Here is a 22,009-nt window from a genome sequence, read left to right as displayed (position 1 = left end):
TTGTTTTTGGCTGAAATTGATCGAAATGTAATTAGAAATTTTAATTTTCTTAAATATATTGCTTATATATTTAATATGTTATTTACTCAATGTATATAATATACATGTATATTATTATATGTTATTTTCATTTTTCATATTAAAAAAATATCAATCTGTTTAGATTAGATCGGAATTGGACTAGAATTATTACTTGGAGTATGCATAAATTTTTGAGTCTTCATTCTAAATGAGGGTGTGAATACCTATTGATAGAATAAGTTTTATCTTATATGTGAATACTTGTGCTTCATAATCTCAATTAGGAGCAGAAATCCTTATTCATCCTCGCCAAAGACACCTTCATTGTTCGATTTTAACAAATGATAGCAATTCTTCTTATTGCCTTATTAGAACTCTAGAAGTCCTGAAAGTTCATCCTACTTGATTTTTCTGCGTATATTATAGACAAGTTTAGTTGATATATTGATTGATTATCTCCTTTTATCATAATTAAAATTAAAAATCATTGACTCTCTCTGATTATAATATTTTAAAGAAGTCGAAAGATAATCTTTATGTAGGTTGAAATTGTTTTGACCATTGTTTTTAGCATGATTTCTCTACGAGTTCTAGATAATTTGCTCAATTTTTAATCTTGTACTCTCTTTACCCATCTATTTATTAAAAAGTTTAAATGGTTCTTTAGCAATCTCCCAATCATCGTAAGAAATCCTAGGTACTTTTCAAGTACTTTCCACGTGCTTTTATAAGTTGATTGCTTGACCCGATATTTAAGCATAATCTTCAAATATCACGAATAAGAAAGATGAGGCTGTCATTTGTATGGAATAGTTGTGAAATGGATATAGGTATGCCATAGATTTTCATATCATAGATCATATTCTTATTTAGCATTTCTGATTATTATATATAAGCTCTCAACACAAAATAAATAAGTAAAGAGAAGATGTTTCTTTACCAGATACTTGAAGATTGTCTATTTATCGAGATAAGATATGAAACGAAAATCACACATTCTATAATTAATATAACATAAGAATGGTAAAAACTCAATTTCAAAATCATTCTTCCTAGATACAACAATGCTACTTTGATTATAGCTCTTATTAATATGTAACTTTAAAGCAAAATATCCTCGAGTTGAGATACAGTTGTGTTTAAGTGTTAATAATAAATCTTTAAGTATAAAAGTTGTTTGAAGTTTATAAATAATTTTTAAAAGTAAATTTAGTAATATATTATTTATACGTTTAATTAATTTTATCGTCATATTATATAAGTTAATGGGTTAAAATAAAGAGCGGTAAAACTTTTTATTTTTAAAATTAAAGTGATATATATTATGGTTTATAATTTTTAAAAATATTATTATTTAAATAAAGTAACACAAAAGATACTTATATATTAAAAAAGAAATACAGAATATATTATATATAAAGTTTTTCTTGAGTGTATATTTAAAATTTTATTAAAATTATATAAGCTATTGTTTGATTGAAAATTTTATTGAAATTAAAACTAGTGTAATTAAAATATCACTAATTGTCTATTTTAAAATTTATATTATTAATTAAAGTAATGTAATAATTATGTGGTGTGACTATCTTGATTATACTAAATTATAAAATAAATCATTTGCAATTTTGTTACTTATCTAATCAATTATATATTTACTTTAATTAAATATTTTCAATAATAAAAACACACTATTAGATATAAGATATTTGGTACTAAAATTGTAAAATATAATATTTACGGTTTAACTCATTCTCTAATTAATTATATTTTTATTTTAATTTAGAATTTTACAGTATATAAAAACACCTGATTAAATATAAGTCAGTAAATAAATAAATAAATAATAATATTATTATTATTGTCTTGTGAAATCACAGAGTTGGCGTCATCAGTCATTTTTTCGCTGTTGATTCTTGTTAAGCTCCGCGAGCGGTATCCAACTTCTCCCTTCTATCAATTCAACAATGGAGGTCTCGTCGTTTTCCGCAAGTCCGAAAGCGTATTCTTGTTCATCAACAGGTTTCTCTTTCTCATGCAAAGAATTTATATAAATTCGGTATCTAGTGATAAATTCTAGCCAATTCTATTGTAAATTGAAACGATCCTAATCAGTGCGATATGCTCATTTTTGCTTCTGAATGACGATCTTCACAAAAAGAAAATTAAACAAATTGGACATCATCGTGAAATCCCTTTTCACAACTTCAAAATTTATTCTGTTGGCGTACACTACTGCATATTCTCATTTTGGGGTGATTGGACGCTTTAATATATAATTGTTGTCGGTTTAGGTTTCTGTATCTTAAGTAGCTGAAGTGTAATCTGCAGAATCTCTGCTTAAAAGGATTAAGGTTCCATTATGGAACCGGTATCTTCTGTCTCTTCCATTGAATAGAAGAACTGTACAACCTTTAGTGCCTCGTACTGGATTTCCACAGCTGAAGAAAAATCATTTGCAGGTTGACGCCCTTTGCTCTTTCAGTACATTTTCCTTTTTCATCTTTGAATCTAAAATAGAATTTGAAAATAGATATTGTCTGTTGTTTATTATTCTGTTAATTTCTCAGGTTTTATGTAGTCAAAATAAAGGAGTTACTGTTATAGAAGACAGGTATTTATTGCTTTTTTGCTTTCAAAGATATTCTCAAGTCTCTTGTGTGACTGTGACTCTTTAACATGCTTGAATTTCACAGTCTGATGGTCTTTAGGCACATATTTTTTTCCCCAAATTTATGTTCATGGAGTTATTGCCGGGTTTCTTCATCTTTTCGGGATGAAGAATATTTCAAGCTATCTGAAGAAAGTTATTGACATTGTTGCTAAAGCCTCTCTTCTATATTCGGTTTTAAGGTGTTGAGTGGTTGTTGTTGTGGTCTATAATAAAAATAAAACAGCAGCTGAGATTATTTTCTTAAGGATGTTCACACATTGTGGTGACTTGATAACTTGCTGCACAGATATGGGAACAGTTTATGATTGTTTATTTTTCTTATGTCCTTACCTTGTCCTAGGATGTGTATCTTTATAATCAATACTGGAACAAGTAGAAGAGTAGGCAGAAGTAAAGGCTTTTGAGTGCTTTCTTGTTCAAGGAGATCATTTGGTTTTCTCTTAACAGGTCCAAAAGTTTCAAGGAAAGGTTAAAACGTAAGAAGATTGCAGAAAGATCATGCAAATTCTTCTATGATTTTTCAGTGTCAAAATCCGGAACTAGATCTGGGGATAAAGAACATAACAATTTGATATCAGAGCAGGGGGTTATGGAAGATTTTCTTTCCTTCCTACCGCAGTTACTTCGAGAACCTATATCAGGGAAATAGAGCCAAAACTGTGTGGAGAGGGTACTAGACTGGGCTGCATTAATTGCACAACAGCAAGAATTAGCAGGGCAGTTGGAGGGGTTGTCACATTATCTATCTACTATTTGACCAGGGTGCAGGGGATAGTTGGGTGAATTATTTTTTTAGTGACAATGAGCAGCTTAAACTTGGTGGAAGAGCCAATTGGGCTCCTCTGAAGCCAACAGAAGGGCAGTGTCGGCCACCTCCCAGCAGCGGCCTTGAGTTGAGCTGACGGTTGTCGTGTTGTTTCTCTCTCTTGTTGTTGATGGCGGCTTATTGAGGGTTTTAGGTTTCTTTTTTCTTTTTGGAAGTAGGTTGTGTTTTGTGAGGTTGGAATAAGAAAATCATGGTAACGTGATAGATCGATTTTAGGTTCTGATACAAATCGATAAAGGACAAAGAAAGCTTGAACACAATACTCAAAGAACATATATTAAGAACCAAAACTAGATATATCAAATCTTGATATGAAATCAACAACTCAGTGGTTGAATAATAATCATATGAATAATCTACCAGATAACTAAGATAGAATGCCCTATTTATATGTAATAGATTGCAATCAGAATAGGAATTCTTAAATCTATTTAGAAGTTCTACTAAATAGGCAAATAAGTTAAATTAATTGGAATAACCTACAATAGAAAATAACTAAATAAGATCCTCACTAAATAAAAAATAATAAATTTATATTATTAATAAACCTATTGATATTTTCTGTTAAGTTCTACGACAGTCATCTTAGGGGAGAAGGGTCTGAAATAAACAAAACATTCCTGGTAAAACTGATTTGGAAGTCAAGAGCACCTCCTAGAATTGCTTTTTTTTTTTTTTTTTTTACTTGGGAGGCTAGCAGGGAATGTATATTGACCACTGACAAGCTGATGATCAGAGGCCATTCTCTCGCCAACCGATGTTACCTATGTTTGAATGCAGGGGAGTCGTGTAACCATTTTCTCTTATGCTATCCAGTGACTTATGATCTGTGGTGCATGGTTTATGGGCTTCTAGGGATTAATTGGGCAATGGCAGGTAGAATTAGGGAGGAAATTTGGGCTTGGGGTGGATTATGTAAAGGAAAAAAAATGTATTAATTTGACATTTAACCATTTTTTTGGTTATTTGGAAAAAAAAGAACTACAGAGCTTTTGATGGGAAAGAGAATTTGATGTATAGATTGAGGGATAGGTGATTTCATATTTTTGGGTCTATATTATTGGAGCATGACATTATTAGGGATGAAAATTTTGAAAATGTCATTGATACCCTAACTCGATAGTAAATCTTTTGTACATGGATGATACCCCTTTGGTACTCTGTTAATATATATATTTCATATTTTTTATTTTTTAAAAAATAAACCTATATATACTAGTTCCTAAATAAGCTAAATGTCTTAATAATACATAACCATTATAGCATATCTTACTATTGAAATATATTTTTAGTTAGAATCTTCTTGTTATGCATCACCTAGTTCTTTGGCTTGGTCATTTATGTTATAATAATCCAATCTGAATGCAATTAATTAATATAGACTAAAATCAAACTAAAATATTTTAAGGCTTGAAATTGGATATAGGTCAGACAACCCGTTCTAAGAACTTCAAGTTTGGACCTGTCTGCTACATTCGTGGTTTCTTGGTGAATGATATGAAGTCAACTAGCTTTACATAGCTGACATTGTGACAGTGTTAAACTCCTCTCTTCTTTTTTAAGAAATATATATGTTGTCCAATTGTGACAGTGTTACATTCCTAATCTATTTTAACAGAGAACAATTGGCACAAATTTAATTTTTTTAGGGACTCAGATACTTGCAACAAACTTTGTACTCTGTTTAACAGTTTTTTAACTGTTCTTTTTGGTAAACTGGTTATTCTATTTGTTTCCCTTATTTATCATAATTGTTTATTCTTTTATCTTGAAGATGTATGGATGAGATTTATGATGCTTTGGCAGAACGACTTGTTCCTACATCAGCAGCAGCATCGAACCCGAACCTGAAGTAAGTTTAAATCTCCTGGTGAATGAAGAAATCAGACTTCTGTGCCTTACTAATCAGTTGTTGCTGTTTCATCCATACCTTGTTCTCAGCTGTTCTGGATATCTTGTCTATGGACATACCTTCATTTTAACTTTCAACTTTCAAGTGAAAACAAAATGTCAGAAGCCTTGGTAATTTAGCTCTGATGTGATATCAGTGAAGAAATTAAGCAAGTAAAAGAAGAATAGAATGAGAAATTTAGAAGAGAGATAGAAATAGAAGAAAGGGAGAGACAGAAAGAGAAATTAGGAGGGAGTAGAGAAGAAGAGAGAGATTGAGAATATTTAAATCTGAAGTTCCTAGAATAGTTTGAATTGCTGTTTCATTGAGCTATTTATATTGCTGATTCTAAAGTCTAATAGAGTTGGTTACAACAAAGCAACTTAACTAGTGACTGATATTCCCTGCTACAAACAATTTCTCTCAATGGACCCCAAGCTACCCTCAATCTTATCTTGCCTTCGATAAACATTCAAAGATGACCTTTGATATACTTTGAGGTCCTTACTGACAATACCCTCTTGCTCGAACAGTAACCTTGTCCCTAAGGTTGAGATGAGGAAACTGCGGTACAGGAACTCAGAATCTTCCCAAGTGTATGACCCAGATGATGGACTAGTACTTGGTCTACCTTTTTCCTGTTGTGAAGGATTTTTTGTTGTTGCAGAATTCTTTGTGGATGCACGGCTATTAGCCCATCTGGGTCATACTCAGGTAGATCATCAAAGTGAATATGTTTACTAGGCACATATTTCTTTAATTAGGAGATGTGGACAACAGGATGGATGTTAGAAGATTTGTTTCTTGACCTTTGATATACTTTGATGGCCTTACTGACAATACCCTCTTGCTCGAACAGTAACCTTGTCCCTAAGGTTGAGATGAGGAAAATGTGGTACAGGAACTCAGAATATTCCCAAGTGTTGTCTTCATCAAAAGTTCCAGATGATGGACTAGTACTTGGTCTACCTCTTTCCTGTTGTGAAGGATTCTTTGTTGTTGCAGAATTCTTTGTGGATGCACGACTATTAGCCCATCTGGGTCACACTCAGGTAGATCATCAAAGTGAATTTGTTTACTAGGCACATATTTCTTTGATTAGGAGATGTGGACAACGAGATGGATGTGAGAAGTAGTAGGTAACTTCAATTTGTTGGCCACTTGTCTGATCCTCTGTGCAATCTCAAATGGCCCATAAAACATTAGGACAGCTTTGAAGTTGGGCCCGCGAGCCAAGCTTTGTCAAAAAGGTTGGAGCTTGAGGAGAACCAAGTCATGCTCATTAAATTGCCTGTCACTTTGGTGCATGTCAGCATACTATTTAGGTGCAATGCTGCACTGTAATCAGATGCTGACCAATCTCTTCAGGTCATGATCATTGAACTGCCTGTCACTTTGGGGCATCTTACCACACTATTTAGTGCAGAGTGAGCCATAAGCAGATCCTGACGGATCTCTTTTCTCATCTAGCAACACTCAGCCAAGTAATCTTCCACTGCCTGTGATAGTGTTTGTGTATTTGTTTTGTCTAGGAAGTGTAGCTGGCATAACCTTATAGGGCTTGAAAAAGGGACATTTTCAAGCTGGAGTGGTGTGAGGAATTGTACCACATTTCTGCGAGAGTTAGCCATATAGTCCCGATTTAGTCCATGTCTTTGGTTGCTGGTATGGGATGGATCTAAGGTCCATTTCCAAGCATTGATTAGGTGCTCGGCCTAGCTATCTGTTTGGAGGTGATAGGCTGAGCTGAAATGAATCAATATGTCCAATAACTTCATCAACTCCTTTCAAAAGAGACTAGTGAAGACTTTGTCTCTATCAGAAACCAGGACTCGTAGAATTCCATGCAAATGAGGAATAATCTCAATGTACAGTCTGGCTATCCCTTGAGGAGTGAAATGGTGTCATAAGGCTGTGGAGTGGTCATATGGGTGAAACGGTCAACTATCACAAGAATAGTATCATTGGCTTCTGATTTTGGTAGTTGCTTGATGAAGTCGAGGGAGACATGGGTCCTAGCTTGAATAGCCGGTGAGGGAATTCTATCTGTCTTACAATGTTGGCAAATTTCACAACTTTGGATCCACCGCATGACTTGTCATTTGGCTTTATGCCAAAATAATGTTGTTTGAGGCGTTTATAAGTTGTTCTGATTCTGGAATGAATAACCCCCATTCCCTACAACAGAATTATGGTATTGATACAAGATTCGATCTTTTAAATCAGTGCTGGAGCTAATCACGGTTCTGAAACGTAAAACTTCATTCTTCAAACTAAAAAGGGGTCGACTGTTAGGTGCAATGAGCAACTCTTCAAGTAGGGCTGATAGGATAGAATAACCTTTATGGGTGTTTGCTAGCAGGTGTGGTTGTTGTTACCACTGTCATTATTTCTGCTTCTGTATCGTCCTCTAGGCGCCTCAATAGGGCATCAACAACTCATAGGTGGTTCCTTGTTTATACTGGATAGTATAATTGAGTCTAAGAAGTTCGACTGCTTCCTTTTGTTGTACCAATGACATGACCCTCTGATCTAGGAGATACTTGAAGCTTCTCTTGTTAGTATTGATCACGGAGTGCATCTCTTCCAAGTAATGGCGCCATTTGGCCACTGCATGCAAGACTGTGCCATTTGGTCATTGATAAATTGATAAGAAGGGAGAGGATCATGGTTAATTGGTGTTGTTTATGTAAGAGAGTGGAAGAGACCTCTAATCACATTCTTCTTTGTTGCTCCATAGTGTATAGCTTATGGACATTAGGTTATGGGATTTGGGGTATAGCTGGATTATGGAGAGAAATGTAAGGGATGAAATTTGGGTTTGGAAGGGTATTACTGGTCGGAGAAAATATTTGAGGCTCATTTCATTGGCAATATTTTGAGTTATTTGGAAAGATAGGAACATGGGAACATTTGACGAGGTGAAGGAGGATATGGATAAGATTAGAGCGAGATGATTTCAAATCCTAAGTTTTTTTGTAATGGGTTAGTTACTATGGAGGATTTTGGTCATTTAATAAATATTTTAACGGATTTGTAAATACTTTTGCACATAAGTTTGCACCCCCTTAATGTGTACAGTCAATGGATTTATACTTTTTATTTAAAAAAAAAGCAGTGGATTGTCCTCCTTGCATCGGAACGACTTCAATTCCTTTTCTACTAGCATTAGCATCCACTATGAGCGGTTCGTAGGAAGTTTGAGCACTGGACTGCCACTCATGGTTGACTTAAGTTGCTAGAAGGCTTATGTGGTCCCTGCCATCCAATGGAAAGCATTTTCTTGAGCAAATGTGTCAGAGGCTTGATGATCACTCTGTAATTTCTAATGAACTTTTAGTAATAACCCGTAAATAAAAAAATCCTCACAAAGCCTTCATTGGTTTGGTTGGGGCCTGTTAACATTACTTCTATCTTCTTCCGGTGTGTCCTGATCCCTTAGTAAGAGATTGCATGGCCCAAGTATTCAACTTCACGCAGAAGGAAGAAACATTTGGTCTTCTTAACATGTAACTGCTCAAAGTGGTCCTGCTTATTCCTACTATTGATTAGAATATTATCAACGAAAACCAACACAAATTTCTGTAAATACTTTCTCAAAGTATGATTTATAAGCGCTTGAAAGATTGCTGGTACAATTTGTAGCCCAAATTGCATCACTTAGAACTCATAAAATCATGAGTTTGGAAAGCCGTTTGATGAATGTCTTTCTCTCTCACCCTAATCTGGTGGCAATCAGCTCTTAAATCAATATTGGAGAATACTATAGGTCTGCATAATTTATCCAGTAGGTCACCAATGATAAGAATAGGAAACTCGTCCTTGACTGTGAGAGAGTTGAGTTCATGGTATTCGATGCAGAACCTCCAAGTCTCGTCCTTCTTCTTGACTAGCAATACTGGATAAGAGAAAAGGCTGTTGCTTGGTCGGATGATGTAGCCATCCAGCATTTTGGATACTTGGCGTTCTATCTCATTCTTTTGAAAATAGCCATGACAGTATGACCTAACATTGATTGCTGGTGGCCCTTGACCAAGGGTGTGGCATAATTGCAGGCCCTGAGAGGGGGAATGTCCTCAGGTTCCTAGAAGACATCCCTGTATTTGGCCAATATTTCTCTGAGCTGTCAATATATTCTAGCTCAGGTTCCTAGAGACTGTAATATCTTCTATATGTTGCTTTTGCTTGAGTAGTTTCTATGTTTTGTTCCCAGAGAGGCCCATCAATATGTTATTTCCTTCTGCTCCATTCAAGAAAATCTTTATGTCTTCATAATTGAATTTCACTGTTGATCTAACAGAGTCAAATACCATGGGGCTGTATCGTTTTATCCAATCAACACCTGATATCATTATATTGTAATCTCAAGCTCTGTGACTCTGAAGTTGTAACAGCTGTAGCTCTACATAAACCATGTAACTTCCAAGCATTTATCCCTGCTAAATATTTTCTAGCCATTAGGTACTATCACTATGAGTACTTCATCATTTGTGATCCTTTGTTTATCAGACTTTGGGATGTTCACATCAAGTAATGAACGGGAACTACCACTATCCAACAAGTTAATGATGTTTTTCCCTTCTAGTATCCTTTTTGATCTTGAGGAGGCCTCCCACAGCGACACCTTCCATAGCTTGCAATGACAAGGTGCCAGTGTCTTCTTTTTCCCTACGCTGCCCCGAATTGTCTGGTACCATTAACCATCATCATCAACTTCCACAATTTATCCTATTGCCATAACAATCTTGGCTTTACAATGGTACCTCAGGAAGTACCGGTCACCCCAATGAAAACAAGCAACTGAACTTTTTTAACACCCACTTCTCGTTGATTTAGGGCCCGTGGTTTGTTGTCTACCTTTCTCCTTAATATTGTCTCGACAGCTCACTGGGGATCCATTATAGGGTGAGTAGGAAGAACTACGCCCTTGAAGTGTTGGCTCTTTGCAATCTTAATTATTGACTGCTCTTGCAACAGGGCATGCTTGAATGCTTGGTTTAGGATCCGAGGCTTTAACAGCCTAATTATCAGCCTTGTATCAATCATCATAAGAGCTCGTAAATGCTCAAACTGTTCTTGGTACTCCAAAACTGTTCCTACTTGGACAATTTTGTTGAGTTATTCTGTAACATCTCTTTGTTCTGCCCACCCCAAATATCGTACACAATTTCTCCATAAAGATGTCCTGTTCTAAATCAGCATTGTTAGCAAGCCATCTTTAGTTCCAAGCATCGGCGAGCTCGCCTAAGAACAGAGAACCAGTTTCCATTCTTTGTTTGTCCGGAGTTCCATTCATATAGAAATATTTGAGGCATCGACCCAACCAAGCTCTCGGGTTAAAACCTTCAAATAAATAATGGTATCTCTACCTTCGGTAGAGTGGAATTACTATTGACACTCCTTAATCGTCCAGTACTTTCCCCAGCCTCACAAGTCATGGGCATAGGCAGTAATCCTTTATCAGGTTGAACAGAGGGTGATTGTGTACTTACCTGGTTTTTCGACTTGGTTATTCATGCTTTACTGTGCAACATTTCACAATTTGGTTGAACTGCTAAAGAGTTTGTTTTTGAAATTGTACATTTTTGTCATGAATTCTGTTAGCCATTGGTCAAAACGTGTTTGATAGAGTCATCTAGCTCTTGAAATCGATGCTGCTCAGTGAGCATTTACTTTGGATCTTGTCATCATGGCCATGGAAGGTCGCATCATCTCTGAATCGAACTGCTATGTTACCACTTTGTCAGAAGTCTTAGTCATTTAGCTTTGATGTGATATTTAGTAAAGAAATTAAGCAAGTAGAAGAAGAAGAGGAGGAGAAATTTAGAGAACAGAGAGAGAGAGAGAGAAACTTAGGAGGGGCCAGAGAAGAAGAAGAGATGGAGAATATCTAAATTTGAATTTCCTAGAATGGTTTGAATTGCTGTTACATTGGGCTATTTATACTGCTTATTCTGAAGTCTAACAAAGTTGATTACAATAAAGCAACTTAACTAACCAGTGACCCAACTCCCTGAAACAACCAATTCTACTCAATGGACGCCAAGCTACCCCACAATCTTATCCGTGTTTGATAAACTTTCGAAGATTTGTTACTTCGCCTTTGATATACTTTCAGGGGCTGACTGACAGAAAATTCCATATAACATATGTGCATTGCATTCTATGCCTTCTTGTTAAGCACGCAATCCCTCTAAATGTTGCTAACTAGATATAATTTGTATAGAAGTCTTTTTCCCTTTTATTTTCATATTTTAACATAAATTTAGGGCTCTCCTAGTAGAGTTTGTTAAAAATATTCCTTCTATTACCCGGTTAGAGAACTGTCTGTGGGTACCGTGTGAAACATCTAACGGTACTATGTCAAACAAGCACTAGGCTCATTAAGTGGCACATTTCTCATGTTACAGAGGCAATTTTTATTCATCATTGCCATATAACAGAGTTCAAGCTAACTTATTTGCATTTATATTAGTAATATATAAGTGCTGCCCCCAACTATCCATATTTGTGCTAGTCACTTTTGTGGGATTGGCATTTATGTATACTGTTTCTCATGCTTTCTTCTGATTTGCCTAACCTGCAATTTCATCTATCATAGTGCTTGATGTGTTCAATTGAACCTGTATGAGCATGAAATTTGCATTTTTATTATCTTATGTAATTACTGTTCCTATCTGTCCCAAAATTCCAATGTGTACTAGCCTAGGAACCAAGCAACTAAGAACCGGACAAGAATTTGTGTTTATGTAGCTGCTTGTCATTGTTTTTGGTATTTTGTACTATAAAGTATGCTGTTTCTCATGCATTCAGATTCCCTATCCTGTAAATTCACTTAGCACATTGAATTATTTTCTGCGCACGAGAAATCTTGCAGGTATATTGTAGGTTTAGCTGGCCCTCCTGGTGCAGGAAAGACTACCTTAGCCTCTGAAGTAGTGCGACGCGTTAACAAGTTATGGCCCCAGAAAGCTTGTTCATTTGATTCTGAAGTTGAGCCTCCAGATGTTGCTACTGTGCTTTCCATGGATGGGTTTCATTTATATCGTGCTCAGCTAGATAAAATGGAGGTCAGACCTACTCTTCTTTATCTGTTTTTTTCCTAGGTGGTTTTCTTTATCATTTGTTATTATTGAAATGTTTGCATTTGGGATCTGTGACTCTTGACTAGTTTCCATGTTTTAGGATCCAGAAGAAGCCCATGCAAGAAGAGGAGGTGAGACTTTCAATTTTCACTATCAGCAGTCTGGATCCTTTTCCTTTTAAATTTCAAATCTTGATCCTTCCATTCATGAATCAGCTCCATGGACATTTTCTCCCATGCTACTGTTAAACTGTTTGACAAAGTTGAGGAATGAGGTTGGTTGTTAATCATGTTGTGAATGTAACAAATTTAGTTTGTTGTTTGGAAAAAGGGAACATAGCATTTACGTGAATATAACATGATGTTATGGGTTAAATTACTCAGGGGTCAGTTTATGCACCATCATTTGACCATGGTGTTGGGGATCCAGTTGAAGATGATATATTTGTGAGCCTTCAGTAAGTGATTAAATTCTCTCATGCTAATAGTCCTATTAACAATGTGATAATGATGTTGTTAAGGTGTATTAAGTTCCTTCCTGCCCCCTTTATTTTTTAAATTTGAAGTCCATATTATCTTAGTGGTTGTGACTGAAGCTTTAACAGTATGCCATATGATACCCAAAAAGCTGGTCGTGTATTTTGTGGGTTGCTTCAGAAATTAATTTATTGTGTTATATTATATTAATATTCATGAATTAGAATGATTTAAGACAAGCCAAAGAAAATTCTTTTTTACAAGCCTAACTGTTCTGATGTCATTGAGTCTGGAATTGGATTCTGCTGTCTTGGTGGTGAAACATATTTACCAATGTAATACGAATCATAAGAAGGTTTTCATTAGATCAAATAACTTTATTTGTTCTTATCAAATTTTTGATGTTTTCTTTACTGGTTTACTGTCATACATATGTTGAGATAAATGTCCTTAGCATTCAACTCATATCCTTAAATTACATGATTGTTCTTTTAAGCTATACAACAATTGTTACTTACCACGTAAAATGAAGCCATTTTCTATTTCTTTTGGATAATTGCTTGGTGTAGACTTTTTTTACTACTATACGTTCGCATGCAATTTTCGTGATTTTGGCATAACTAGATTTCTAGTCTGACTCACATTTTGATATTTGAAATTTTTTCTTCCCGTCGATTAAAAAACTTTTTGCTTATGACAATTAGTTTTTAGTTTCATATACATGGTAAAGTAATATGGTATAAAGAAAAAGAAAAAAGAAACAAAAAGGTTTTCCCCCAATTTTTTAATGTGGAACTTCTTGATTGTTTGAATGGAGAAACCATGAGCCGATGCTGATCCATTGTGAAGTGTGAACCTTTACATACGATTTTTATCAATTGAAATTTTTTCTCTCTCTTTGCAGGCATAAGGTTGTCATTGTAGAAGGAAATTATCTGTTTTTAGAAGAAGGGCTTTGGAAGGATGTATCATGCATATTTGATGAGAAGTGGTAAGGATTAAGTTCTATCATGCTAGTTTTTTTCATTTTCTGCCTTTGTGAATATATGTTTTTTCCAAGTTAATTTATTTACAAAATAATACAGGGTTCAAGGAGGCAGGGTTTTTTTTTGTATATGATCATGATGGTATATGTTTATATATAGCATACTGAAGTTTTCCATAGCTTTTATTCTTTTTTATGGGGACAGGCATTAGATGTAGCAAATCTACATGAGGACTATATCCTTAAAATTACCTTCCGCTGTCCAATTGCTCATGCTGCACATTTATCTTTGTCATTTTATTTGACGGTTAAATAGCATGGCCAGAAACTGCCTGTCTTGAGACAATTAACGAGAAAATCCTCCAAGTTTTCCCTATAGTTTCATCTCATAATTTTTGGTGTCTCAATTTTTAGTAATGGGTAATTTTGTTCTCGTGGATGATATGTAATTCCATTTCCCTGTGAGGATTGACTTCATTTTCTCTTTTACAAATACTTCCGCACTTAGTTCAATATTATTTGGGCATAATTTATGGAGCCTTTGCAATTTATAATTTATAAATATTGGCTGGGTTTTTATTATTGCTGACATTAAGAAGTTAAACTTACGTATTTGGTAGAATTTAATTGATCACTAAATCCATAAAAATTAGGTCCATAGAAAGAATAGACAAAAAATTAGGTATGTGGCTTTGTTACCAGGGAAGAAAATGAGATTTCTTAACACAGGCATTTACACTCATCGAAATTATCGAGATCAGTCACTGGGTATGGGGATGGTACCAACTGGACTACTGTCCATTGCAACCCAGCTGCCTTTTGTTTGAGCATAACTGATTACTTTCATGGAACCAGAAGTTTCCTGTTTGTGCCAATTACTATGATTTATACAATTTGTTATGCAAAGATATTATGAGATGAGCATTCGACCGGGAAGAATAAACTCACTCAGATTTATTTTCTTGATCCTGCTAGAAATAATTTGTTTGGTTTTAGAAATCCGATTCATTGTTTCCTCTTCATGTATATGAAAAAATGGAGGATGAAGGAAGACCATTGAATTATTGCCTCTGGCAAATTTTTGAATGACTGTTTGTTTTTGCTGCCCCCTCAAGGTTCATTGAGCTTGATCTTGACGAGGCAATGCAACGAGTTTTAAGAAGACATATTTCCACAGGTACTAGCTCTTTGACTGTTCTTCAATTACTTGCATGGAACAGATAATAAAAGGAATGATTTGTTTTTTCTTCAATTACAGGGAAACCACCTGATGTTGCTAAATGTCGGGTAAGCTTCAATCTCACTCTGTAAAGATATCTCTACTCATCAACTTTAGTTGTTTTTCTAACTTAAATTGTGATTGAATTCATCATGCAGATAGAGTATAATGACCGGCCTAACGCGGAACTAATAATGAAGTCAAAGAAAAATGCAGATTTAATAATCCGATCAGTTGACTTTTCAAGGTGACTTCACTTGCTAACTCAGTAATTAAAGAAAATATTGTCCGTCTGATCTGTTGTGTGCATAAAGTAGATGGCGACCAATTAAAGAAGACAATAAGCAAGTGAAATTGTCAATAAGTGTTTTCTTTTTTCTCATTAAAAAGTGCATGCATGTTGAAATAAATAACGAATAATCCAAAAAGTCAGGTACCAGTTTTTATTAGAAGACAGCTTCAAATGTTTCAGTTGAAAAGGACAGTGTTACCAATTTTGAATTAATCAAATCTTTAAATAGAATACCCCATACAAAATAGCATTAGGAAACATTAATCGTAAAACTAAGGCTTCCTTCAGTATACAAACTTTGATTACTTCAGACACATTCCGTCATGTATTTTCATGAATAATAAGAATATGTTTATCTATATCTAGATTTTAAAAGTTAAAACTAAATTTTTTTTTTCTATAAACCAAACAGAAATAAAAAGAATAGGGTATTTATATTATTGTCTTGGTCATTGTTTATGATTTTCGTGTCTTCGATCGTGATATTTTGTTTTAGTACGTATAATCAGAACTGCAATATCCAGCTACTAATTTGATAGTGTTCTGATTCCATCTAAACTACTAATTAAGAGGTCACAATTTCCGGATTATTGTTCAGAAATATGAATCAAATAAGATCAGACACATGCAAAACAAAGCTAAAGTTTGGTTTAGGAAATTGTGTTCATAACTTGGCTTAGAAGGTTGCTAAATATATGACTTTGAGGATTGTTTGTCTGTTGCTAATAAAGCAGATCCCAAAGTTTAAGCTAAATCTTCGCATCCTCAAAAGTAGATCTCACTAGTACAGTTAAACTAGTCTCTATACTTTGCCTTTTCTTTTCCTTTCAAAATAAAATTATTGAAGTTGTGGACCAAACCATAAAAGGACCCTCACGTGAAGCTTGATTGTTATGGTTACCTAATTTCTTTATCCCTTTTCAATGCCAAATTTGACATCATAACATTGCTTGGTGAAAGCTCATCTCTTAATGAGTATTCGAATCTTACCCTGTGTGACGGTCAAAAGGTTAGTCGGCAAAAAGAGAAAATGTTAGGAAGGAACATACAATTAAAAGATGTAAACAGAATACAATTAAAATCTGTAGTATTATCTTTTGACTGTATATGTATGTATGTATGTATATCTTGATTATACATATATTTATGTAGCTTTAGGATTCTATTCTGTGTCTTAGAAGTAGGTTATTTATAACTAGTTGCTAAAAGCAAGGACAATTGCCATGAATAGAAATGCATGAACCTTACCAGGTGTCAGACATAAGATACAAGGGTTAATTGTTGTAAAGCCCCACTTGCCTCTAGGGTATATAATAAGCTATATATCAAAATATGTAAAATTATACTCAAAGAACCAAATTCTCTTGCCATATTATATATATATATATATATATATATATTGGTTAATTAGGGGAAAGTTTTTGGGTACTGAATTTAATTACAGTCAGTTTAATGAGCTAATAAATGAATAAAACATCTGTTAAATGAGCCATATTATATACATACTGGTTGAGTAATAGGTGTATGTATGTACCCGCACATATGTATTTAATTTGGTTCAATTTTCAATTATGTAGAATGTGAAAGGAAATATGTACAGTTAAAATACTGTAGAAATTTGATTGTTTATAATTCTAAATCAATTTTATATTCATTCAATTAGGTGTTTCTATAATTCTCTTTCAATACGAGGGAAAGGTTAATTTAATTAATATTAAATATATAAATTATGATTATCTTTTACATCTCAAACAACTTGAAGATCAGAATTAAATGATATTAAAATTGATTTTTCAACTAAAAAAATACGATTATTAAAATAACTTCATAAATTATGATTAGTTTATTTCTCTCCTTCGGTTGAATTAATCACTCCAGTGGGTATATAGGATTATATACTAATCAACTTCAAACCTGAAACTACGGCTGTGTAGAATATTATATAACATATGGTATATATGTATACGGAGACAGCAATCTTTTTCATGAATACATACAGCAATATATATAAATCAACTAAACCTAAACAAATGGGCGCCCAGTAAATGCTCCATCAAACCTTCACATGATCTTGCTCCCTCCTCCAAACAATATCTACTCATCATGGGGCATTTCACAATTAATTCAATCCTTATCCCCACATTAAACAGGAAAAGAATAATCATAAATGTTGTCATTTATTAAATAATTGCCATCATCCCATCAAGAAAAAAAAATTAATTAATAACTTTATATATATATATATCCACACACACACACACACACACACACACACACACACACACACATATATACATATAGTGAATAAAGAATCAAACAATTAAACACAAGATATTATTACTAATACAAACAATTACATAGTTATGATCACTAGACAAATTAAAACATTAAGACTTGTAACACTAAACAAGCAAATAAAAGACATATATATATATATATATATGAATATAGATATGTATAGTCACATACCCAAATCTTTAAACTTAGTTTATTACTGCACTCTCCTGTTCGTAGTAATAAATACTTAAAAACTAGAAAAGAGTTTTAACGCATATGTTTATATGTGAGACCACATTGATACATCAAACAGAATATATATGCATACTGTAACATCCTGCTCAATCCATCTGTGCCATTTTAGCCCTAGTTCATGTAGAGTCTGGAAAGGCACCATGATCGAAGGAGCAGGCTGCTAATTGCTGCATGCTACCACACGTTCGTCTCTCCCATTTAGCTTCTCTTCTTGCATTTCTCCACCGCTCGTGGAGCTGAAACATACATAATGTTAGAACTCGGAGAAAAGAAAAGTAAGAACAAACTTAGAGGGAAGAAGAAGAGAAGTGAGATATTGATATGATTTTCTGATCTTAATTTTTTTAGCTAACTGACCAGCATTTAAATAGGCGAATTATATTAAAAATACAGACACGAATCCTTACTTATCATCGTCTTAAATGATAGTTATAATTCATATAGATGAGTTTCGTCATTTATATCTTTCTCGATAATAGATAAAATTTCTATATATGAGATTTATCATTTATCGGGTTTATTAAAATTAAATTTATTAATATATATAGTCATACACACACACGCAGGTATAAGGAGAAGTTGAAAAACTGAAGATAAATGAATACTAACCAAGTCCAATGGCGTCAGTGCCTTTCATGACGCGCAGGCGTTTGCATGATTCAACAAACATCCTGATTACAACAAAACAAAATATTATTGATTAGTATGCTACACTATATATACGTATACTTGATGATGAAAATTTCCATGATTTTTATATATATATATATATATATGTATGTGAATGTATATCAAGAATTGATGAAGAGATATGGCAACTCACTCCCATGGAACATCTCCAACAAGCATCCAGTCACCATCCTTGTCTTCATAAGTAGGAACATAGTCAGATCCATTCAACAGATCCATAAGTTTGCTCTCGTTCATGAAATCTTTCAGTCCTTGGGATCCACAGTTTCCTTTATTCATCCAGTGTTCAACAATTTAATTACATATTAATATTATTATATATCTTAACTAATATATTCAGATTTAAAAGATCTATGTGTATATTATATATACCAATAGTGGTGAAGGAGCTAAACATTTTGGCAAGAGCATCAGAGAGTTGCTGGTAAGTTTGGTACATCCTGAGGTCCACTTTCCGGAGGTAAGGTGCTCCGTCCATGCTCACCTTCACTAACCCACCGCAGATCTTCTCGTTCACCTCCTCCGAACTCGGCTTCTGCACCGCCAACATGTTCTTTCTGAACGATCGAACTGGCGGCCAACCGACAATTTGTGCCCTAAAAAATATCGAGTTAATTATAAATTAACAAGTTCAATTAAATTTGTATTAAGTAGGTTTTTTTGGGTTAATATTAGAATTATAGGGATAATTTTAATGAATTAAATTATTAGATTTGAATCCTTTAGATTAAAACTAATTCCCTTGTAATCTATATATGTTGATAGAACACTTGTTATAAAACTTGATTAATTTTATACAAGTAAAATCTAATTAAATAGATCGAGAAATTATTTCAAGTTATATGTATCACTGTTTACCTAGTTTGAGAATATATATAATTAGTAAATCCATGGGTAGTGGTGAGTAGCTACAGGTGAAAAGTTTGAAATATGAGGCACAGATAGCCTTACGTAAGAGACTGTACATATATATATATGTATGTATATAATATTATATTATATTTGTATGCTGAATATGGCGATGCATGAGTAATTAACACTTGATGGCATGGGCTTGTCCCCTACGAACACCCACCTTCCCCACAACCCATGTGTACCACTTTCAAAATTTACCTTCACCACAACTTCCATCTCCATTATATATATTTGCGTTATAAATAATTAGTTTACTATTTATTTGTAATTTCAACCCACTTATTTGCAGACAGCATATAAGTAATTATTATCAATATGCTGTAACTATAAATATTTGTTTGTATACTAATCTCCATGCACGAACTCAAGATCTAATCGTTTGGCTTCATCTCTAAATGACCAGTAGAATTTAGAACCAGCTGCATGCCTTTCTGAGTCACATGTAAAAATATATATGCCTCCATGTAATTATACCAAACTCTAATTAATCACCATAATAATTACATATGCAAAAACTACCCAGAAGTCCAGAAGTAGAGAGAAACAAAACCCAGTTTTTCTTTTTTATAATGTTTGTCAAAAAGAAAAAAATTAGAGGAAAAAAAAAGTTAAAGAAGTAGTGTTCATTAACGTACTTAGGAGGAGGCTTAGGTAGTGGATCAGTAGTTGAAGATGGCGGAAGAGTTTTGTCTTTTTGAGATATTTCCTTGGAAGAAAGATTGAGCTTCAAATCCACCTGTAATGTCTCCGAGTATCCTCTCTTCCTTCCACTTCCTTCTATTCCGCCATTAATGTTCTGGTCACCACCAGCAGCAACTGCTACTGTATTCCCTGGCAGACCAAGTCTCAGCTCTGTCTCTTCAAATGCCATGATCTTCTTCAACCTATTCTTTCTTTCTTTTTTTTCTTTCTTTCTCTTTTTCTGTGTTTTGTTTTTTTTGGGTTTGTTTGAGAGGTTTATGGCTATGGTGAACTGACTGTCGTCTTTAGAGTTTGAGGTAAACAAAGAGAAAAATGGAAGAGATGATGAGGGGAAGAGTCTTTTGAGTTTGGGGTTGGATGTGTATTTAAACTAAATATTATCACTCCTTTTTCACCCTTGCTTATCTTAGATCTTGACACGTGGCAAAATGGGTTTTTCCCATCTTCCTGGAATTGCTACACTAACATTAAGAAAAAGAAATGACCAAATGTATATTTATATTATTATTATTATTAATTTATGCACTCAATTATCCTTGCATGTATACATACATACTAGTTGTTTGCGGATGCTACATATATGGATTACACATATATATATAATTTTATATAATAATATAAATAGTCTTTAATTTTATACAGGTATATTTCTTTTTTATAAAAAAAAAAAGAAGCATCTTAATAAATGTCAAATATGAAAAAAAAAATATATATATATATATATACAATTTTAAATATTCCCAAGTTTTGTATATATTTCAATAATCGTTAAATTGAAATTACTTTCCAGAAATGAAATCTATTACCTTGTATGTATAGATATATCAAAATAGTAATTTAATAATATGATATCAAAATATGAATCTATTGTTATAATTAAACATTATAAGTAAAAATTAGATACATTAAAGATTATTAATTGCAATTATTTGTTTGGTCATTATTAAACATCTTGCATGTTATTACTTGCAAGATGTTTGAATAGAAATTATCTTGTATAAACAAATAGAATATTAAATAAATTAAAAAAATATACCAACTGAAATGAGATGATATAGTAACTACAAACCGGGTCTATATATATATATATATATATTTATATGTGTATGTGTGCATATATATAATAATTGGGTTCTCAATTTATTTAATTTTTATGGACCAAAAATATTGTTTCCAAGATTTTAAGTCACATTTCTATAATTACATTGGTAACTGCTACTGGAACAGAGAAAAACAGTACACATTTTTTAATTATTTATAGATATAAAGGGGTGGGGATTAGACAGAAGAATAAACCCACCCAATTATTCAAGTAATTAAGATTAGTAGCATCTCTCCACATATATTTGACTAATTAATTAATTAATTAATTAATTAATTAAGACCATCAACATTTAATTAATTAACATTTTGTATTAATGTCTATTGCAATAAATTAAGGGAGCTCGTGAATGTCAGATCTTGCACACAAGTGAGAAACTTAACATAAACATACTAAATTAGGTTAATCAAGTAACCAAATTGATATATATATATATATGTATATATATATATAGAAAAATGACACTTTCATATTTCCCAATTAGGTTTTGGTAAACTTATAACATATAATCAATTAATTCATATTTTAACTTTCTTCTTCATGTGAAAATTTGTTAAGACAGGATGTGTTCATTTATGCATTCAACCTTGGGTTAATATTAA

At 33.3% G+C, this 22,009-nt stretch overlaps 2 protein-coding genes across 3 annotated transcripts; one reads left to right on the top strand and one right to left on the bottom strand.

Moving 5' to 3' along the window:
- The first annotated feature begins 1,881 nt into the window (after window positions 1-1,881).
- On the top strand, window positions 1,882-18,804 carry LOC110814728 (P-loop containing nucleoside triphosphate hydrolases superfamily protein). Of its 2 annotated transcripts, XM_022042283.2 has the most exons (13): window positions 1,882-2,040; window positions 2,350-2,480; window positions 2,589-2,632; window positions 5,293-5,370; window positions 12,287-12,479; window positions 12,595-12,625; window positions 12,710-12,768; window positions 12,878-12,951; window positions 13,875-13,961; window positions 15,071-15,132; window positions 15,214-15,242; window positions 15,333-15,421; window positions 18,565-18,804. In XM_022042283.2, exons 1-13 carry the CDS (start codon window positions 1,986-1,988, stop codon window positions 18,587-18,589), a joined length of 957 nt encoding a protein of 318 aa, XP_021897975.2. In that variant the 5' UTR covers window positions 1,882-1,985; the 3' UTR covers window positions 18,590-18,804. The 2 variants fall into 2 exon arrangements, with proteins under 2 accessions (XP_021897975.2, XP_088073006.1); XM_088216880.1 differs by lacking the exon at window positions 5,293-5,370 and having other exon boundaries at window positions 1,893-2,040.
- Window positions 17,870-20,620, bottom strand: LOC110814729 (auxin-induced protein AUX28-like). Its single transcript, XM_022042284.2, has 5 exons — window positions 20,239-20,620; window positions 19,061-19,284; window positions 18,822-18,957; window positions 18,608-18,669; window positions 17,870-18,234 (listed from the first exon to the last, which is right to left on the bottom strand). Exons 1-5 carry the CDS (start codon window positions 20,472-20,474, stop codon window positions 18,197-18,199), a joined length of 696 nt encoding a protein of 231 aa, XP_021897976.1. The 5' UTR covers window positions 20,475-20,620; the 3' UTR covers window positions 17,870-18,196.
- Between the last annotated feature and the right edge of the window lie 1,389 nt (window positions 20,621-22,009).

Source organism: Carica papaya, chromosome 3 (genome assembly GCF_054855325.1).
Source record: "Carica papaya isolate Zhongbai chromosome 3, ASM5485532v1, whole genome shotgun sequence".
Classification (NCBI taxonomy): domain Eukaryota; kingdom Viridiplantae; phylum Streptophyta; class Magnoliopsida; order Brassicales; family Caricaceae; genus Carica; species Carica papaya.
Note: the sequence above shows the minus strand (reverse complement) of the source record. Positions and strands in the feature narration are given on the sequence as shown.